Below are 20,111 nucleotides of genomic sequence, written 5' to 3'. Positions count from 1 at the left end.
TGATCGATCTCTTCTTTCTCAATTTTATGTGACTATTGAGAGATATAACATTTCCCTTCATAACTACCTTGACTGTATACCATAGGTTTTGGTATGTTGTCTCATTATTGTTGTTCTCTTGAGTGAAATTATGAATTGTTTCTGTGTTTTGCTGTTTGACCCACTCATTCTGTAGAATTAGATTATTTAATTAACAATTGGTTTTTAATCTTCTTCTGGCTCTTTATTGATATAAATTTTATTTCATTGTGGTCTGAAAAGGAAGCATGTACTATTTGGCTTTCTGCTTTTGATTGTGCTATTTTTGTGCCCTAATACTTGGTTAATTTTTGTGTAGGGGCCATCAATTTTCTTCAATGGTCTATCATATCTAGGTTTCCAAGTATTCTATTACTTTCCCTGCTTTTTTTTTCTCATTTATTTTGTGGTTAGATTTGTTTGCTTTTGAGAGGAGAAGATTGAGGTCACCCTCTAGTATGGTTTTGCTGTCTATTTCTTCCTGTAACTGGATTAAAAGCTGCTCTTGGAATCTGGCTGCTCTTCCACTTGGTGCATATACATTTATTATTGTTACTACTTCCTTGTTTACGGTACCCTTTATTACATCATATGAAATTTCCTTCTTTATCTGTGTTACTAAGATCTATTCTCTGCTCCTGGGATAAAGGGGGCACTTTCCCAAGCTTCCTGTGCAAGTCTGAGCCTTGGCTGTGAGCATAGCGCCCCCTTGTGTTTGCAGGGGTAGCTTTGTCTGCTCTTTTGAGGACACAGTCTGGTTTCCCAGAATTTGCCTTCTGAGCTGGGACTGGAGGCTGCCCTACCAAGGGGCTCTAGTGAGCCAGGACTGGGAGTCTTGGCTGCTGATTTGCTTTGAGTAAGAACCTCTCACCAGCTTTCCCAGAAGCTATCTGAGCTGGGCTCAACAACACTCTTTCCACCCCCCGTGAGACTGACCCTTCTTGAAGTCCTTCCAGCCTATCTTGAGCTGGAGGTGCTTTCATTCCGTGAGACTCTGTGCAGAGGCTTGGTTTCCTGTGGTTTTTGAGGGAAACTGGGAGAGCTCGAGCAGCCTCTTGGCTGTCCTTTACATCTTGACTTCACCAGAGTTTTAAGGACCATACTTTGACAAGGACAGCCCCTTACAAATGAAATCACAAGCCAAATTCCTATCCTTAATTTTAAGCATGCCCATTAAACAATCATCTCCTATATGTAAATTTTCTTATGTATGTTACTTATTTTCCAGGTAAATGTCAGAAATAAAGTCTAATATCCTCAGGGGTGGTAAGGAATCCTTCTAGTTATTTACAATTTCTCTCAGTGTCCAAGCATAGGTTTTGTCAAATAACCTCATAAAATGTATTGCTCTGATTTCGGATTTAGTAATAAGTCAGGGAAAGGAAGTCCCCATGAAATTAGACAAGTCAGACAATCTCCATGAAAGTTTTGAATGATGTTTAACATATAAATAAACCTAGAAGACATTCTAAAAAGAAATAGGTGATGTGTAAATTCCAGAAGTGGAAATGAAAATAAAATATTACAGGAGCTTAAGAACCTTTATGTTTAAACTGGGGGTCACTGTTACCGAGTCAGAAAGTTGGAGTCTATGAATTAAATGATCCAGATGTCTGTCTATGATGAGGCAAAATTATAGGGGGCAATCTCTTTATCTGATCTCACTTTCTAGAGAGAGAATGAGAAGCACACTACATTCCTTCACACTGAAAGTTAGTGGAAGTTATGTTTCCAATTTCAAGTTTTCTGGAGACAAACCAGCAACCTGAAATTGGCCTTTCAGACAAAATTTATGCTCAAAGCATAAAAATAATTTCTTGAAATGATTGAAATAGTCTACCTGATAAACCTAGTTACCAACACAATTTTTAGATAGATATATGACTAGTGCTACCAATAAGCTTATATTTTTTAAATAAACATTCAACAAATACAATTTGATTTCTCAAGGGGGATAACTCCCTTTCTCTCTTTCTGTGTTTCTCTCTGTGTCTCTATCTCTCCTCTCCTCACTCTCTCCTCTCGCCTAACTCTCTTCTCCCCCCTCTCTTTCCCTCCTCCTTCCTTCTCTCCTTCCCTTCTTCCCTCCCTCCCTTCTTTTCTTCTTTCCCTTTCCTTCCCACCTTCATCTCTCTCTCTCTCTCTCTCTCTCTCTCTCTCTCTCTCTCTCTCTCTCTCTTTCTCTCTCTCCTCCTTCTTTTTATGTGTCTGTCTCAGGTGGTACAGCATCAAGACAGAAAGGATTCCTAGGATGTATTCGTTCCTTACATTTAAATGGACAGAAACTTGATCTTGAAGAAAAAGCCAAAGTCACAGCTGGAGTCAAACCTGGATGCCCCGGACACTGCAGCAGTTATGGCAACTTTTGTCACAACGGAGGAAAGTGTGTTGAGAAATATAATGGCTACCTGTGTGACTGCACCAACTCTCCATATGAAGGACCCTTTTGTAAAAAAGGTAGGCTTCATTCTTACTGTTAATGGGAAACTAGCATGCGGCAATAGAAGAACCACTGGACACAAATCAGGATACAAAAGCGATAACCACCAAACTAGCTGTGTGACTTTAGGTAAATTGTTTAATCTCTCTGTGCCTCAATTAGTTGATACATAAAACTAAATGAATTTAATTGGCTTAAATTAGGTAGAAGGAATTTTATGAAGAACTGGTTAATGAAATACAGGATATTATTACTGGCCTATTTCACATAATGTTTGTAAGGTTAAAATGTTATAAATTGAGATAGTCATGTAAGTAATTAAAAATACTATTGTTATGCTTGTTTCTCCATTTTTAAATTTCCGAATCATCCATTTTGCATCCTACTATTAACACTCATTTGTTAAACATATGGAAAGAGATTTGCAAGATAATAAAATCTATTCTAGAGAAAACTCAGCGAGGTGTCAGGCACTTCATTTCATTTCCATTTCTTACTAAGTTGTGTGATTTTTAAAAAGCATTATAATCTCTATGGCCCTAAATATGAGTTGATCATATAGAATCCTAGTATTTTGTTTTTGTTTTTGTGTTTATTAGAGCTGGATGGAATATTGGAGAACATTTAGCCTAAATTTAGCATTTTACAGTTAAGGGAACCCAGAGAAGTTGAGATTTATTAAAACCACACAGCTGAACCAAGATCAGAAATCTACCCTGAGGTCTGATGTTCTTTCTATTACCTTAAATAATGATGATAATGATGTAAAGGGAAGGGTTGAACAGTATGATAGGAATCTAAAATTAGTCAGGTCCCATGAATTCAGGATTTCTCATAATTTGTAAAAATGTGGGCTTACAATTAATTTTTATATTATCTTTAACATAATTGAATTGATGAAAAATGAGCTTAATGGATAAAGAATAAGCTAGAATTCAAGGATATTGATTAAGTGATATAAAGAGCAATTATTTTAATAATTTCAAATAACAATTAAATCCAAATATTACATATGCTGATTTTTAAAAGCCAATTCATAAAAGCAGACCCCCCAGATTTTTTACTAAACAATATTTAATTGGATTACCTTTTGTAACTCTTAAGATTTTGAAAGTAATAAAGCCAATTTTATTTAACAACCTTTTATAGTTTACTCTATTGCTAAAAGGCAGTCTAAAGAGAGAATAGACTTAGAAGCCAGGAAATCTGGATCAAAGTCTAGGTTATGATATATATCAGCTTTGTAATTCTGGAAAAATCTCTTAATCTTTTAATAATCTAGCCCAGTAATATCAAACTCAAATAGAAATAATAACAACTGTACTTCATATAAAAATCCCAATGGAGATCCCATATTAACTTCCATAATCACATATTAACATTTCTTTTATACTGTTATTTTTATTTATTTTGTTTTAAAAAATTCCCAATTACAATTTAATTTGATTCTGTATCTCCAGTGACTGCTATAGACTCAAGGCTGAGAGTTTGATAGCTCTGTTTTAGGTTATTCTCCTAAGATTCTTGGTTATAAAAAAAATGTAGGTCTGTCATTGCAGGGGGAATTTTCTCATCAGGGAGTTTTCAATAATCAGTGAAGTATCTGGTTCAGTCCATATACAATATTTTAGGATTTGCATTATTTCAGATTGACTTCTAATTTGTTACTCCTCCCCACATGATTTGACTTTGTCTAATACAATGATTTTTGCAAAGTATAGGAATATTGCAGATATGTAAAATAACAATGTGTTGGCCATTGCATGGAAATTTGAAAAAAGACAAATCTTGTCCCAAAAGATTTGTAATCTGAACCATGACAGTAAAAACATTAATGTCTTTCTCCTGGACCTTGCCTGTGAATTACTCTCCCTGAAAAATACAGTTTCTGCTCATAGAATTTTTTGTTTTTCTAGAAGTTTCACATACTGAAGACTAAAATTCACTCCCTAAGATATATACTAGCATCATTTCAAATGATATATACTCAGGTCTTTTGTCCAAATAAATAGTATTGGATACCTTTTTCCATTTCTCTAGCTGTGCTGTTCAACCATCTCATAGATCTTATTGTTCTAAATTTAGTTTAATTCATCTCAGGTTCCTTTCTTGCAGACAACTCCTATTGATTATTCTCCATGAAATCATATCTTTCATAAGCACATGTTGGCATATGCTTTCTACTCTATATTTATTCACTTTTATCTTTTTAATAAATTAAATAAATATGTATGCTTAATAATTTTCATCTTCCTCATCATTCATTCTTTCTTATGGTTATTCATACATAAATAACAGCCTGCCATTCAGTAATTAATGTCTTAGGAATTGTACTTTAATCAATTGGTCAGCAAAAGAGTTTACTTAGAAATATATAATTTTAGAGCCCAATCAGTCCTAATCTACCATCTGATTCACAAGGCCTCATTATTACTTCAAGATAAGTGGCCATTCAGCTACGTATAAGCCTCATCAAAAAATCCCCTACCTAATATGACAGGACTGTCTATTTTCAGGCAAATTTAATTATTACAACATTCTTACTTATATTAAGGCAAAATCTATTTCCATGTGCTTTTCAATGGCATCATTAAAATGTGGCTCCAAGAACTGAACATAATACTATAGATGTTTTCTTATAGGAATATAGTGAAAATCGTAACTCCACCAGTGTGAGTGTGAGTGTGTGTATGACCATCTTATATACACACGTATATATCAGTCATTCATAAGAATATTAAATGGAGTGAAGTTAAAAACAAAGCTTTGCAACATACCATCAAAGATCTTCTCTGTTGACATCAACTGATTAACCAATATTTTTTGAAAATAGTTCTTCAATAAGATGTAAACCACCTAATTTCACTATTTTTAAAATTTTGATCACAAAGATATTTCTCAAAATGCCCAGATATGTTGCTTAAATATAGATACATTATGTCATCATCATTCCTCTGATGTAATTCTTCCTTTCCTCTAATAAGAAGTAAATTAAATAAGTAAAAGTAAGTTAGGAACCAAGTTTGGTATAACAGATACATAATATAGTAGATCGAGTTCTTGATTTGAAATTATCAAGACAAGTTAAAATAATACAATCTGGTCCTCTAATCTTGATTTTTTTTTCCCTTTGTTTTTATGTTGGGCCTTAGTTTCATCAATAAAAATAGCAAATTGAACTCAAAATTCCCAAGATTTTTATGATTTCAAAAGATGATTACTTCCCTTTTTAACTAGTCAATCCTTCATTAGAGGATAGTCATTTTTAGTAGTCTACATTCTTAAGGCTATATTTTAGGCAATAATTTGGATTAGAAGCAATTAAATATCTATACATGCTATAAAAACTTTCTGTTAATTGGCCAGTCTCCAGTAATCACATAATAATATATCTAAACAGTGATTCTTAAAGGTTATTCCCTGCCATAAATGTGCCAAAAAAAGTTGTTGATATATTATTACCAACAATTGAAATTTATAAATTATCTGTTTAATATATATTTCATGCACACATATATTTATATATATATATAATTTATAATATTCACAAAATAAATAAGATTTATTTTAATGCACGTTTTATAACTTCAAACAAAATATTTTTGTCTTTTTTAGAAAACAATTCTAATTACATATACAATTTTGACATACTTTTAAAAACAATTTGAGTTCCAAATGCTTTTCTTCTCATCTTCCCTCTCCTATTCCCTCATTGAGAAAGCAAGGAAGTTAATGAAGGTTATACATGTGTAGTCATGCAAAATATATTTCCATAACAGTTAAGTTATAAAAGAAAACATAACCCCACAAAAAAGAAAGTTAGAAAAGGAGAGAGGAGAAAGAAAAAAAAAGTTTAAAAAATTTTAAAAGTATGTTTCTTTTGACATTTAGATGGCAATAGTTCTTTCTCTAGAGGTGAATAATATTTTTCATCTCACATCTATTTATTTTTTCTGGGATTATTTATAGATGAGAATAACTGTAATTCAAATTCAATTATCATTATTAATCATTATTATATTGCTATTATTGTGTGCAATGTCCTGGTTCTGTTTACTTCATTTTATGTCAGTTTGTGTAAGCATTCTGCTCATCACTTATAGCACAATAATATTCCATCACAATCATATGCCACAAGTTTAGCCATTTCCCAATTGATGGTAATTCCTCAAATTTCTATTCTTTACTACCAAAAAAATAAAGCTGCTATAAATATTTTAAATACATTGAAGTCATTTTGCTTTTTTTAAATACCTTTACATGCAGACCTAGTGGTGGTATTGCTGGGTGAAAGGGTATTCATTAATTCATAGGCCTTTATATATAGTTCCAAATTAGTTTCCAGAATGTTTGGATCCGTTTACAACTCCACCAACAGTATTTTAGTGTCCAAGTTTTCCCACATGCTATCCAACATGTATCATTTTCTTTGTCTTTCCCAATCTGATGGCTGTGGAGTAGTACCACAGAGTTGTTTTAACTTGAATTTCTCTAATCAATAGTTATTTATTCTATACAAACATATATTCATATTACTTCAAAAAGCTTTGGCTACTTCACTTGAAAAATTCCTGTTCATATCCTTTGTCCAATTATCAATTCAGAGATGGGGCTTATTCTTATTTACTCATTTATTTATTTATTTGATTGGTTGATTGGTTGCTTTCTGGGTGATTTATCAAATTTGATGCAATTCTCAATATATTTGATAAATGAAGCCTTTATCAGAGAAACCTATTTTAATTTTTCCCAGTTATAATTACTATTTATTTTCCTTCATCCTATATTTTCCTCTCTTTATAGTATTATCTCTATCTTTTTACCCCATTCATTTTCTTTTTCTTTTTTTATTATTGTTAAAGCTTTTTATTTACAAAGCATATGGATGGATAATTTTTCCAACATTGACCCTTATAAAATCTTTTGTTCCAAAATTTCCCCTGCTTTCCTCTACACTCTCCCCTAGCTGGCAGGTAGTCCAATACATGTTAAACATGTTGAAATACATGTTAGATCCAATATATGTATATATATTTATACAGTTGTCTTGTTGCACAAGAAAAATCATATCAAGAAAGAAAAAAACTGAGGAAGAAAACAAAATACAAGCAAATAACAACAGAGAAAGTGAGGATGCTATGTTGTATTCCACACTATTCTCACGGTTCTCTCTTTGGGTGTAGATGGCTCTCTTCATCACTGAACAAGTGGAACTGGTGTGAATCATCTCAATGTTGAAGAGAGCCACGTTCATCAGAATTGATCTTTGTATAGTCTTCTTATTGCCGTGTATAATGATCTCCTGGTTCTGCTCATTTCACTCAGCACCAGTTCATGTAAGTCTCTCCAGACCTCTCTGAAATCATCCTGCTGGTCATTTCTTACAGAACAATAATATTCCTTAACATTCATATACCACAATTTATTCAGCCATTTTCCAACCGATGGACATCTGCTCAATTTCTAGTTTCTTGCCACTACAAAAAGGGCTGCCACAAACACTCTTGCATATATGGGTCCCTTTCCCTTCTTTAAGATCTCTTTGGAGTATAAGCCCAGTAGTAACACTGCTGGGTCAAAGGGTATGCACAGTTTGATAACCTTTTGAGCATAGTTCCAAATTGCTCTCTAGAATGATTGGATCCGTTCACAATTCTACCAGCAATATATCAGTGTCCCAGTTTTCTCACATCTCCTCCAACATTCGTCATTATCTTTTCTTGTCATCTTAGCCAATCTGACAGGTGTATAGTGGAAATAATAATTTGGAGCACCTTTTCATGCAGCTACAACTAGTTTCAATTTCTTCATCTGAAAATTGTCTGTTCATATCCTTTGACCATTTATCAATATCAATACCAATATCAGTTCTGCTTTTTTAATTGTCTGTTGTGTATTTTGTATATTTTTTATTATTTTTTGGCCAATTCTGCTTTTTAGTCATTCTTCATTTTAGTGAATTTTTGTGCCTTTTTTTTTTTTTACTATTTTGTTTATTTTGTTTTTTAAGGCACTACTTTCTTCAGTATTGTTTGTTCCCCCTTTACCAAGCTCTTGACATTTTCATGATTTTTTTTTTGTCTTGCTGTCATTTCCCCCCAGATTTTTCTTTACTTTTCTTATTTAACTTTTACTTTTCTTATTTTGATTTTCTGAGCTCTTACAGGCAGATATTCTTTTGGGGACCTGAGCCCTATTCATGGTTCTTTGAAGCTTCTCTTATAGCACTTTTGAGTTTGTTGCCTTTTTATGATTTTGTGTTTTGACTGTCCCTGACATAATAGTAGCTTTCTATTCTAAGAATATTAGATTCTTAGTATTTTTGTTTGCTCATTTCCCAACCAATTTCTTGACTTTTAAATTTATATTTGGATTCTACTCTTAAGTGTTAGAGGTTTCTATTCAAAACTTCAGATTTCCTTGTGCACCTTTTTTTAGAACTAGTTTTGGATATATGTAAGATTTCTATTCTTCCTAGAGAATATGAGCTAAGAAAAGATAAGCATACTATTCTCCTAGCCTGTGTTATATAAGTGACTAGAATCACTGCAACTGTTAAGTAAGATCCCAACTCCTTTGCAACCAACTAATAGCTCTTATGTGCTTGTGCTCTTGCTCACTCTGGGAATACTATGCAACTTTATCAAAATCTCCTTTCAGTTGATTAAGCCTATCAATTAATGTTATCATAGTTGAAATCTCTGTCACTATCTGAAATAGTTTTCTTATTATTGTTTTTATCAGGTTTTTTGTTTTTGTTTTTAGAGGAAATATGCAAAAATGTTTGTAGCAACTTTTTTTGTAGTGGCGAGGAAATGTAAATTGAGTGGTTGCCCATCAGTTGGGGAATGTTTGAATATCTGAATGTACAGGAATATCATTGTTGTATATAAAATGGCAAGCAGGACCTACATAAATAGATGCTAAGATAAGTGAGCAAAATCAAGAGAACACTGTACACAGTAAGCAAAAAGAATATGTGATTATCAACTGTGATGGAGTTGGTTCTTTTCAATAATGAGGTGATTGAAGACAATTACAATAGGCTTGTGATGGAAAGAGCCATTCACATCCAGAGAGAGAACTATGGAGACTAAATGTGGCTCAAAGCATAGTATTTTCACTTTTTTGCTTGTTTGCTTGTGTTTTTTTTTTCCATGTTTTCTTTTCTCCCTGTAATCTGGTTTTTCTTGTGCATCATGAAAATTATGGAAATATGTTTAAAAGAACTGCATAGGTTTAACCTATATTAAATTGCTTGTTTTCTCTAAAGAAGGGGGGAGGTGGGGATAGAAGGAGAACTTTTGGAACACAAAATATTTTCAAAGATGAATGCTGAAAACTGTCTTTACATGTATTTGGAAAAATAAGCTATTATGAATAAAATAAATTATAAATTAAATATAGTTATTTTAATCAAGAATATTTCCTCCATTTTAATAATATTTTCCCAAATTGCTTGTCAAGAAACTTTTTATCATTAAATTTTTATAAGATTTTGAGTTCCAATTTTTTCTCTTTCTTTCTTTTTTCTCTTTTTTCTCTTTTTCTTCCTCTCCTGTCTTCCAAAAATGGCAGACATTTTGATATAATTTATATTTGTGCCATCATGTAAAACATATTTCCTTTTAATCACAATTGTGAAAGAAGAAACATTTTTAAAAAGAGTAAGAAAATGAAAGAATTAAGTAGAAGAAAAATATGCTTTGCTTTTCATTCAGAGTCTGTTATTTCTTTATCCACATGTATTTAGTATTTTTCTTCATAAGCCCTTTGTACTTTTCTTGTCTCATTGTGTTTCTAATAAGAGCTGAGCCATTCATAGTTGATTATCACAAAACATTGCTAATGCTGTGTACAATGTTTTCCTGGTTCTGTTCTTTTCACTTTGATTCATTTTGTACAAATCTTTTCAGGTTTCTCTGAATTATGCCTGATCATAATTTCTTATTGCACAATGTTGTTCATATATAATAACTTGTTCAGATATTTCACAATTGATGAGCATTCCCCAAGTTTTCAATATTTTGCCACCAAACTAAGGGCTATTATGAATACTTTTGTACGTTTAAGTTCCCCCTTTTTAAGACCTTTTTTGGGTTACACAGCTAATAGTGGTATTGCTGGATCAAAAATTATTCAAAGTTTGGTTATATTTTGGACATAGTTCCAAATAATTCTTTATAACTTCACTAACAGTGTATTACTGTCCAAATATTCCCACAGTTTTCAACATTTTTCTCTTTCCTTTTTTTGTCATATTAACCACTTTGAAAGGTATGAAGTGGTTCTCTAATCAAAAGTGATTCAGAAAGGGATGATTCTGGGAAGATGGTGGAATAGGTTGAGAAATTTCAAGCTATTCAGATTTCCCCCACAAATAGAACACATTTGGATCTCAGGATGAACACAGACTGGTGAAAAATCAAGAAGACCTGAGGCACAACATGGGTCCTCCAACCCAAGAAGATCTAAAGAAAGACCCAGGCTGGGGATTAATCCATGTGAAGTGAAAACATCTCCAGACTAGCTACAGAAACACCAAATGCAGATCCCTTGGGTGAGTTGGGTTTGGCTAGAGCCTCCTTTCACTTCCTAAACTGTTTGTGAAGTTGTAGTCTGAGTCCAGGAAAACTGAATGAAGCTCAGCTAATTAGGAATGCCAGGCCCAGCTGTGCTGCAGAGATGCAGTCCTGGACAAGAAGAAACCAGCACACCTATAAATGCAGAAGCTCTGAGTCAGGGATAGTGCTAACTGAGGGGAACTTACTAGAGGGCAGAGCTCTTGGTTTGGGGTTCCAGGTCAGAGGGAGAGTTGAAGGAAAGCTTGAGGAAACATCTTGGACCCCATGATTAGAGGTATTTACATTAATATATCTTATTTTTGAAAAATGAATCAGTAAAGAAGAAAAAACCCCACCACAAAAACTTACTGTGGATATAGGAAAGGCAAGGATCCATCTTCAGAGGAGGACACTAATGTAAAACAAAAACAAAAACAAAAACTTCTTCCCCAAAACGTAATATAAAATGGTTCCCTCTCCAGTCAGAATTTAAGAAAGAACTCAAAAAAGAATTTTAAATCAAATTAGAGACATTGAGAAAAAACTAAAAAAAATATGAAAAATCCATCCAAGAAAAGCAAGAAGATTATGAAAACACCTTAACCTGCTAGAAAAGGAGATAAAGAGTCTGAAAAATGAAGATAACTGTGAAAATTACAATTGGGCAAAGGAAAGCCAGTGAAGCTTTGAGAGAACAAGAAATAAACATTATAAAGAATGAAAAAATCGAACAAAATGTGAAACATAAGAAAAATGACAAATCAAAGAAAAATGAACAGATCAAAAAGAGAAAATATAAGAATAATTGGACTGCCTGAAAGTTGTGATAAATAAAGGTACTTTGACATAATAATGCATGAAATAATCCAAAAAGAATGTCCTGGAGTGATAGAAAGTGAAGGAAAAGTAGAAATAGAAAAAATCTACTGATTACTACATCAATGAAATCTTTTATGAAAACACAGGAATATTATTACCAAATTTTGAAAACCCCAAATCAAAGAGAAAATTCTGTAACAAGCAAGAAAAAAAAATTCAAATATGCCGGAAATACAATTAAAATTGTACAGAACATATCAGCAAGTACAATAAAAGACTCAGGTCCTAGAATCATATCTATGGACAATCAAAAGAACTGTATCTGGGGCCAAAAATATCATATCCAGAAAAATTATCTTTAATATTGAGTAAAATAAAATGTACATTCAACAAACTTGCAGATTTTTAGGACTTTCTATCAACCAAACTCAAACTTAATAGGAAATTTAAGAGCCAATATCAATGATCAATTTCGATGAACTAAACATGGACCAATTGTTTATTTTTTTTTTACATGGGAAATATATACCATATGTTTATTTTTTATTTATTTATTTTGAAAGTATATTTATTCACTTTGATTTTTTTCTGTTTTGTAAAATTAGAATTTCTAGTGATAGCATCTGGATAAAATGTACATAATAAATTAGTGCCTCAATTATAGCTTGACATTCAAATGTGATTCTGACAATATTCCAATGCATTTACATTATAAGGATGGTGTTTTCTTAATTTATACACACACATATATATACATACAAAGCTTGGATCTGGCGTATGCTTATCAAAACATTAAAAAATGCATAAGGGCAGTATACCATATGTTTAAAATGGACATCAACAATAGCTTAATTCAGAGGAAAGATTCGGGTAGAGTTAAGGTAAAAAATAGTAATCATGTTATATAATGAGACATAGAGGAAGAATAGACACAGAGGTATTAGAGGGGAGAGGAAGGATCATAGTTTGAAAACCTACTCACATAGGGAATAGGTTAAGTAGGCAACATTTTACACACACACATATAGGAGGGATGAGTGGACAGGAAGCAAAGGGTGAAAGAAGAAGACAAAGGAGGAGTCCAAGGGTGGAGAGTGGTTGAGTAATATCAAGACAAGTTTAAGAGAAGAATTAGAGCAAAGAGTCAGTGAGGAAAGGAAAGATATGTATATGTGTAGATATGTTTGTGTATGTGTGTGTGTGTGTGTATCTATATATATGTACATAAATATATTCTTAACTATAGAGGTGGGAGAAAAACATTTTTTTTTTTTTACAGCAGCTTATTTATTTATTTATTTATTTTTATTATTATTTTTTAATTTTTATTTAATAATTACTTTATATTGACAGAATCCATGCCAGGGTAATTTTTTTTTTTGAAACATTATCCTTTGCACTCGTTTCTGTTCCAATTTTTTCCCCTCCCTCCCTCCACCCCCTCCCCTAGATGGCAAGCAGTCCTTTATATGTTGGATATGTTGTAGTATATCCTAGATACAATATATGTTTGCAGAACCGAACAGTTCTCTTGTTGCATAGGGAGAATTGGATTCAGAAGGTATAAATAACCCGGGAAGAAAAGCAAAAATGCAGATAGTTCACATTCGTTTCCCAGTGTTCTTTCTTTGGGTGTAGCTGCTTTTGTCTGTCATTTATCAATTGAAACTCAGTTAGGTCTCTTTGTCAAAGAAATCCACTTCCATCAAAATATGTCCTCATACAATATCGTTGTCAAAGTATATAATGATCTCCTGGTTCTGCTCATTTCACTTAGCATCAGTTCATGTAAGTCTCGCCAGTCCTCTCTGTATTCATCCTGCTGGTCATTTCTTACAGAACAATAATATTCCATACCATTCATATACCACAATTTCCCCAGCCATTCTCCAATTGATGGGCATCCATTCATTTTCCAGTTTCTAGCCACTACAAACAGGGCTGCTACAAACATTTTGGCACATACAGGTCCCTTTCCCTTCTTTAATATTTCTTTGGGATATAAGCCCAATAGAAACACGGATGGATCAAAGGGTATGCACAATTTGATAATTTTTTGGGCATAATTCCAGATTGCTCTCCAGAATGGTTGGATTCGTTCACAACTCCACCAACAATGCATTAGTGTCCCAGTTTTCCCGCATCCCCTCCAACATTCATCATTATTTTTTCCCTGTCACCTTAGCCAATCTGACAGGTGTGTAGTGGTATCTCAGAGTTGTCTTAATTTGCATTTCTCTGATCAATAATGATTTGGAACACTCTTTCATATGAGTGGTAATAGTTTCAATTTCATCCTCTGAAAATTGTCTGTTCATATCCTTTGACCATTTATCAATTGGAGAATGGCTTGATTTCTTATAAATTTGAGTCAGTTCTCTATATATTTTGGAAATGAGGCCTTTATCAGAACCTTTAACTGTGAAGATGTTTTCCCAGTTTGTTGCTTCCCTTCTAATCTTGTTTGCATTAGTTTTGTTTGTATAAAGGCTTTTTAATTTGATGTAATCAAAATTTTCTATTTTCTGATCAGTAATGGTCTCTAGTTCATCTTTGGTCACAAATTTGAATTTTCCTCTAACTACTATTTTGGCTGCATCCCATTTATTTTGATATGTTGTCACATTGTTTTCATTCTCCTCAATGAACTTAATGATTGTTACTTTGATTTGGTCTTTGATCCATTTATTCTTTAAAATTCATTTATTTAGTTTCCAATTAATTTTAAGCTATCTTTCCATTGCTCTTTGTTGAACATAATTTTAATGCAATATGATCTTTAAAAATATATTTAATATTTCTGCCTTTTAACATTTGAATTTGAGGGTTTGATGACCTATTTATTGTATGGTGTATTTATGTATAGGTACCATGTGCTCAAAACAAGAAATGTGAATTCTATCAAACATTTAAAGAACAATTAATTCCAATAATATGCAAATTATTTGTAAAAATAGGGAAAGAAAGAGTCCTACCAAGTTCCTTTTATGACACAGATATTAATGTGTCATAAAAGTGCCAATGTGTTTTTAGCAGTATGGTGCCAATACCTAAACCAGGTAGGGTCAAAACAGAGAAAGAAAATTATAGATTGATTTCCCTAATGTATAGTGATATAAAAATGTTGAACTATATTAGCAACGAGATTACAGAAAGTTGTCATCAGGATAAAACAACATTTTTAAATAGGATTTATACCAGGAATGCAGGGTTGGGTTAAATATTAGGAAAACTATTGGCATAATTCACTATATCAATAACCAAAGTAACAGAAACTATGTGATTGTCTCAATAGATTCAGAAAAAACACTTGAGAAAATCCAACACTAATTCCCATTAAAAACAATAGAAAGTATAGAAATTAATGGAATTTTCCTTAAGATGATCAGTAGCATCTATTTAAAACCATAAGTAAGCATCACATGTAAGGGGGCTAAGCCAAAACTAATCCCAATAAGATCAGGGGTGAAACAAGATTGTCCATTACTATTCAATATTGTACTAGAAATACTAGCTGTAGCAATAAGAGGGGGAAAAGAAATTAAAGGGATAAGAGTAAGTAATGAGGAAACCAAATTATCACTCTTTGCACATGATATGATGGCATACTCAGAGAATCCTAGAGAATCAATTAAAAAACTACTAGAAACAATTCACAACTTTAGCAAAGTTACAAAATACAAAATAAATCCACATAAATCAATCCTCAGCATTTCTACATGTTACCAACAAAATCCAGCAGCAAATGACACAAATAGAAATTCCATTTAAAATTACTATAGATAATATATGTGTGTGTGTGTGTGTCTATCTGATAAAACAAAGACAGAAACTATATGAACACAATTACAAAACACTTTCTATACAAAGAAAATCACATCTAAACAATCAGAAGACTATCAAGTGCTCATGGATAGGCCAAACTAATATAATAAAGTTGACAATTCTGCCTAAGTTGGTCTACTTATTCAGTGCCATAACAAAGTCCTAAGAAATTCTTTTACACAGCAAGAAAAAATAATAACAAAGTTCATTTGGAAGAACAAAAGGTCAAGAATTTCAAAGGAATAAATGAAAAAGCATGCAAATGAAGGTGACCTGTATATACCAGATCTAAAACTAAAGCAGCAGTCATCAAAAACCATTTGGAACTGGCTAAGAATCCTGATCAGTGCAATAGGTTAGTTCACAAAACAGAATCATTAATGATTATTGTAATCCAATCTTTGATTATAGTTTTTAGGTAGTCTAGTTGTTCTGATATTGTTCTCCCGGATCTATTTTCAAGGTTGGTTGTTTTTCCCATGATATATTTTACATTTTCTTCCATTTTTTGGTCATTTTTGTGAAGTTGTTTGTTTTATTTTTGATATCTCATAGAGATATTATCCATTTACCTAATTGTAACTTTAAGCTGTTATTTTCCTCAAATTTGCTTTAGTGTTTCTTTTCCATTTGGAAAATTACACTTTTCAAAAAATAAACAAATTATTTTAATATACATTGCTTTATGAATAATGCTGGGAGGGAAAAATCAGAACAAAACGAAAAACCATGGGAGAGAAAAATAGAAAAAAAAAAAGAAATGAAAATATCATTTATTTATTTATATTTAATATCCATAGGTTTTTTTTTTTTCTCAATATAGAGAGTATTTTTGGTATAAGATCTATTGATGTTGCATGGATCACTAAAACACTGAAAAGAATTTCATAGTTGATCATCACACATTCTTGCTGTTTTGTACAATGTATTTCTGGTTCTGTGCCTTTCATTTAGCATCAGTTCATATAAATCTTCACAGATCTTTCTAAAATCAGATTGGTCATCATTTTTATAGAACAATAATATTCCATTACATTCATATACCACAGCTTATTCAGCCATTCCCCAATTGATGGGCATGTTCAAATTTTTCAGTTTTTTGCCACAACAAAAATAGCTGTTACAAACATTTTTGCATATGTAGGTTCTTTCCCCTCCTTTATGATTTCCTTGGAATATAGAACCAGTAAAGGCACTGTTTGGTTAAAGGGTATACACAGTTTTATAGCTCTTTGGGCATAGTTTCAAATCTCTCCAGAATGGTTGGATCACTTCACAACTCCAACAACAATGGATTAATGTTCCAGTTTTCCCACATTCCCTTTAACATTTATCATTATCCTTTCCTATCATTTTAGCCAATCTGAGAGGTGTGAGGTGGTATCTCAAAGTTGTTTTAATGTGCATTTCCCTAATCAAGAATGATTTAGAGCATTTTTTCATATACTTACAGATAGCTTTAGATTAGTCATCTGAAAATTGTCTGCTCATATCCTTTGACCATATATCAATTGGGGAATGAGTTGTATTCTTATAAATTTGACACAGTTCTTTATATATATTAAAAATAGGATATTTATCAGAAACACTGGATGTAAAGATTTTCTTCCCAGCTTTATACTTTCTTTTTCATCTTGTTTCTGATGATTATGTTTGTGCAAAACATTTTTAATTTAATGTGATCAAAATTGTCCATTTTGCCTTTTATAAAGTTCTCTCATTCTTTGGCCATAAATTCCTCCCTTCTCCAAAGATCTGATAGGTAAATTATACCTTGTTCTCCTAATTTGTTTATGCTATCATCCTTGATGCCCCAATCATGTCACCATTTTTACCTTATTTTGGTATGAAATGTGAAATGTAGGTCTATGCTGAGTTTCTGACATTTTCCAGTTTCCCCAACAATTCTTGTCAAATAGTGAGCTCTTATTCCAGTAGTGGAGTTTGGGAATTTATCAAATACTACATTATTATTATTATAGGCCTTGATTATTGTGTTGTGTGTATCTAAACTATTTCACTGATTCGCCACTCTGTTTCTTAGCCAGTACCAAATAGTTTTGGTTAATACTGCTTCATAAAATAGTTTTAGGTATGGTACTGCTAAGCCAGAATCTTTTGTATTTCTTTTTTTTATTATTAATTTCCTTGATGTTCTTGACCTTTTGTTCTTCCAGATGAATTTCATTATTTTTTTTTCTAGTTCTATCAAATAATGTTTTGGCAGTTTGATTGGTATGACATTGAACAAACAGACCAATTTAGGCAGAATTATCATTTTTATTTTATTAGCTCAGCCTATCCTAAACACTTTTCCAATTGTTTAGATCTGAATTTATTTGTGTGAGAAGTTTTGGAATCACATTCACATAGTTTTTGAATTTTTCTTGGCAGATATACCTCAAATATTTTATATTGTAATTTTAAATGGAATTTCTCTATTTCTTGCTGATTGGATTTGTCAGTAATATCTAAAAATGCTGATAATTTGGGTGGGTTTATTTGACGTCCTGTAACTTTGCTAAAGTTGATAATTGTTTTAAGTAGTTTTTTGGATGATTTTCTTGGATTCTCTAAGTATATCATCATATTATCTACAAAGAATGATAGTTTTATTTCTTGTTGTCTATTTTAAATCCTTTAATTTCTTTTTCTTTTATTATTGCTAAAGCCCACATTTCTAGGACAATGTTAAATAATTGTGGTTATAATGGGCATCCTTGTTTCACCATTGATCTTATTGAAAATGTGTCCAGCTTCTCTCCATTATAAATAATGCTCACTGTTGGTTTTGGATAGATACTGCTTATTATTTTTTAAAAGCTCTCTTTATCTCTATTCTCTTGTGTTTTAAATATGAATTTGTGCTGTATTTTGTCAAAAGCTTTTTCTGTATCTATTGAGATTATAATATGATTTCTGTTGGTTTTATTATTAATATGGTCGACTATAGTAATAGGTTTCCTGATATTGTAGCATTGTGGATTCATGGTATAAATCCCACTTGGTCATAGTGTATTATCCTGCTGATAAATTTCTATAATCTCTCTGCTAATATTTTATTTAATATTTTTGCATCAATATTTTTTGGGAAATTGGTTTGAAATATTCTTTCTTTGTTTTGGCTCTTCATGGTTTAAGTATTAATACCATCTTTGTGTCATAGAAGGAATTTGGCAGGACTCCTTTCACAATTTTTTCCAAATAGTTTATCTGGTATTGGTATTAATTGTTCTTCAAATGTTTGGTAGAATTAACTTGTGCATCCATTTGGTCCTAGAGATTTTTTTCTTAGGGAGGTCATCAAAAGCTTTTTCAATTTTTTTTCTAAAATGGGACAATTAAGTAATTTATTTCATTGATCAAGGAACAAATCAAAGAAACAATCATTAATATAATTTTTCCTTTTCTGTTAATCTGAGCAATTTATATTTTTGTGAATATTCATAGATTTATGTTAAATTGTCAAACTTGCTGTCATACAGTTGGGCAAAATGACTCCTAATTATTGCTTTAATTTTTTTTCATTGGTGGTAAGTTTATCCTTTTCATTTTTGACTCTGCTGATTTGTTTTTTCTTTCCTTTTTTTTTAAATCAAATTAGCCCAAGGTTTATATCTTTTGGGGTTTTTTCCCATAAAACCAACTCTTACTTTTATTTGTTAGTTCAATAGTTTTCTTAGTTTAAATTTTTTTAATATCTCCTTTGCATTTCAGAATTTCTAATATGGCATTTAAATTTTTTTTTTAATTTGTTCTTTTTCTAGCTTTTTAGTCTTGGCTTTGAGCCCAGAGGCCCCTTATGTTTTCAGGATGTAGCTTTGCTTGCTCTTTTCAGGAAAAAGCCTGATTTTTCAGAGTTTGCCTTCTGAGCTGAGACTGAAGGCTGTCTCACTGATTTGCTCTTCCATTGAGCCAGACTGAGTATCTCAGTTGTTCTTTTGCTGAGAGAAAGACCCTCTCACTGGCTTTCCCAGAGTTTTTCTGAGCTGGGCTGAATACCCTTTTCATTCCGGTGAAACTGACCTTTCTTGAAATTTTTCCATTTTACCTTGAACTGAAGAGAGGTTTCATTTTGTTAGACTATTCAGAGGCTTGGTTTCTTGTGGTTTTTGAGTGAAACTGGAAGAGCTCAAGCAGCTTCCTCTCTTCATTTTACCATTTTGATACCACTCCTGGAAGACAATTTTACTCTTTAAGAAGTTCTTTTCCTCAATGTAGCTCCTTTTTTTTTTTTTTTTTTTTGCATCTCCTTTTACACTTGGTCAATTCTACTGTTTAAACAGATTTACAAGATGTTGACTATTTTTTTCATAATTCTCTTGCATATTCTCATTTTTCCTCAAATTTTACCTCTCTTATATGATTTTTAAATTTCTTTTTGAGCTCTTCCCTGAGTGCTTTCTGGACTTAACATCTCTTTCCTTTTTTGGGGGGGGAGGGGA

General features: G+C 32.1%; 1 protein-coding gene across 1 annotated transcript in view; it reads left to right on the top strand.

The window, feature by feature from the left end:
• CNTNAP5 (contactin associated protein family member 5) overlaps positions 1-20,111 on the top strand; it is a 913,682-nt gene that overhangs the window by 784,630 nt on the left and 108,941 nt on the right. The window contains exon 18 of the mRNA XM_051985717.1: positions 2,236-2,475. Coding sequence (XP_051841677.1) covers positions 2,236-2,475 — 240 coding nt within the window. The remainder of the gene's footprint in view (positions 1-2,235; positions 2,476-20,111) is intronic.

Source organism: Antechinus flavipes, chromosome 3 (genome assembly GCF_016432865.1).
Source record: "Antechinus flavipes isolate AdamAnt ecotype Samford, QLD, Australia chromosome 3, AdamAnt_v2, whole genome shotgun sequence".
Classification (NCBI taxonomy): Eukaryota; Metazoa; Chordata; class Mammalia; order Dasyuromorphia; family Dasyuridae; genus Antechinus; species Antechinus flavipes.
Note: the sequence above shows the minus strand (reverse complement) of the source record. Positions and strands in the feature narration are given on the sequence as shown.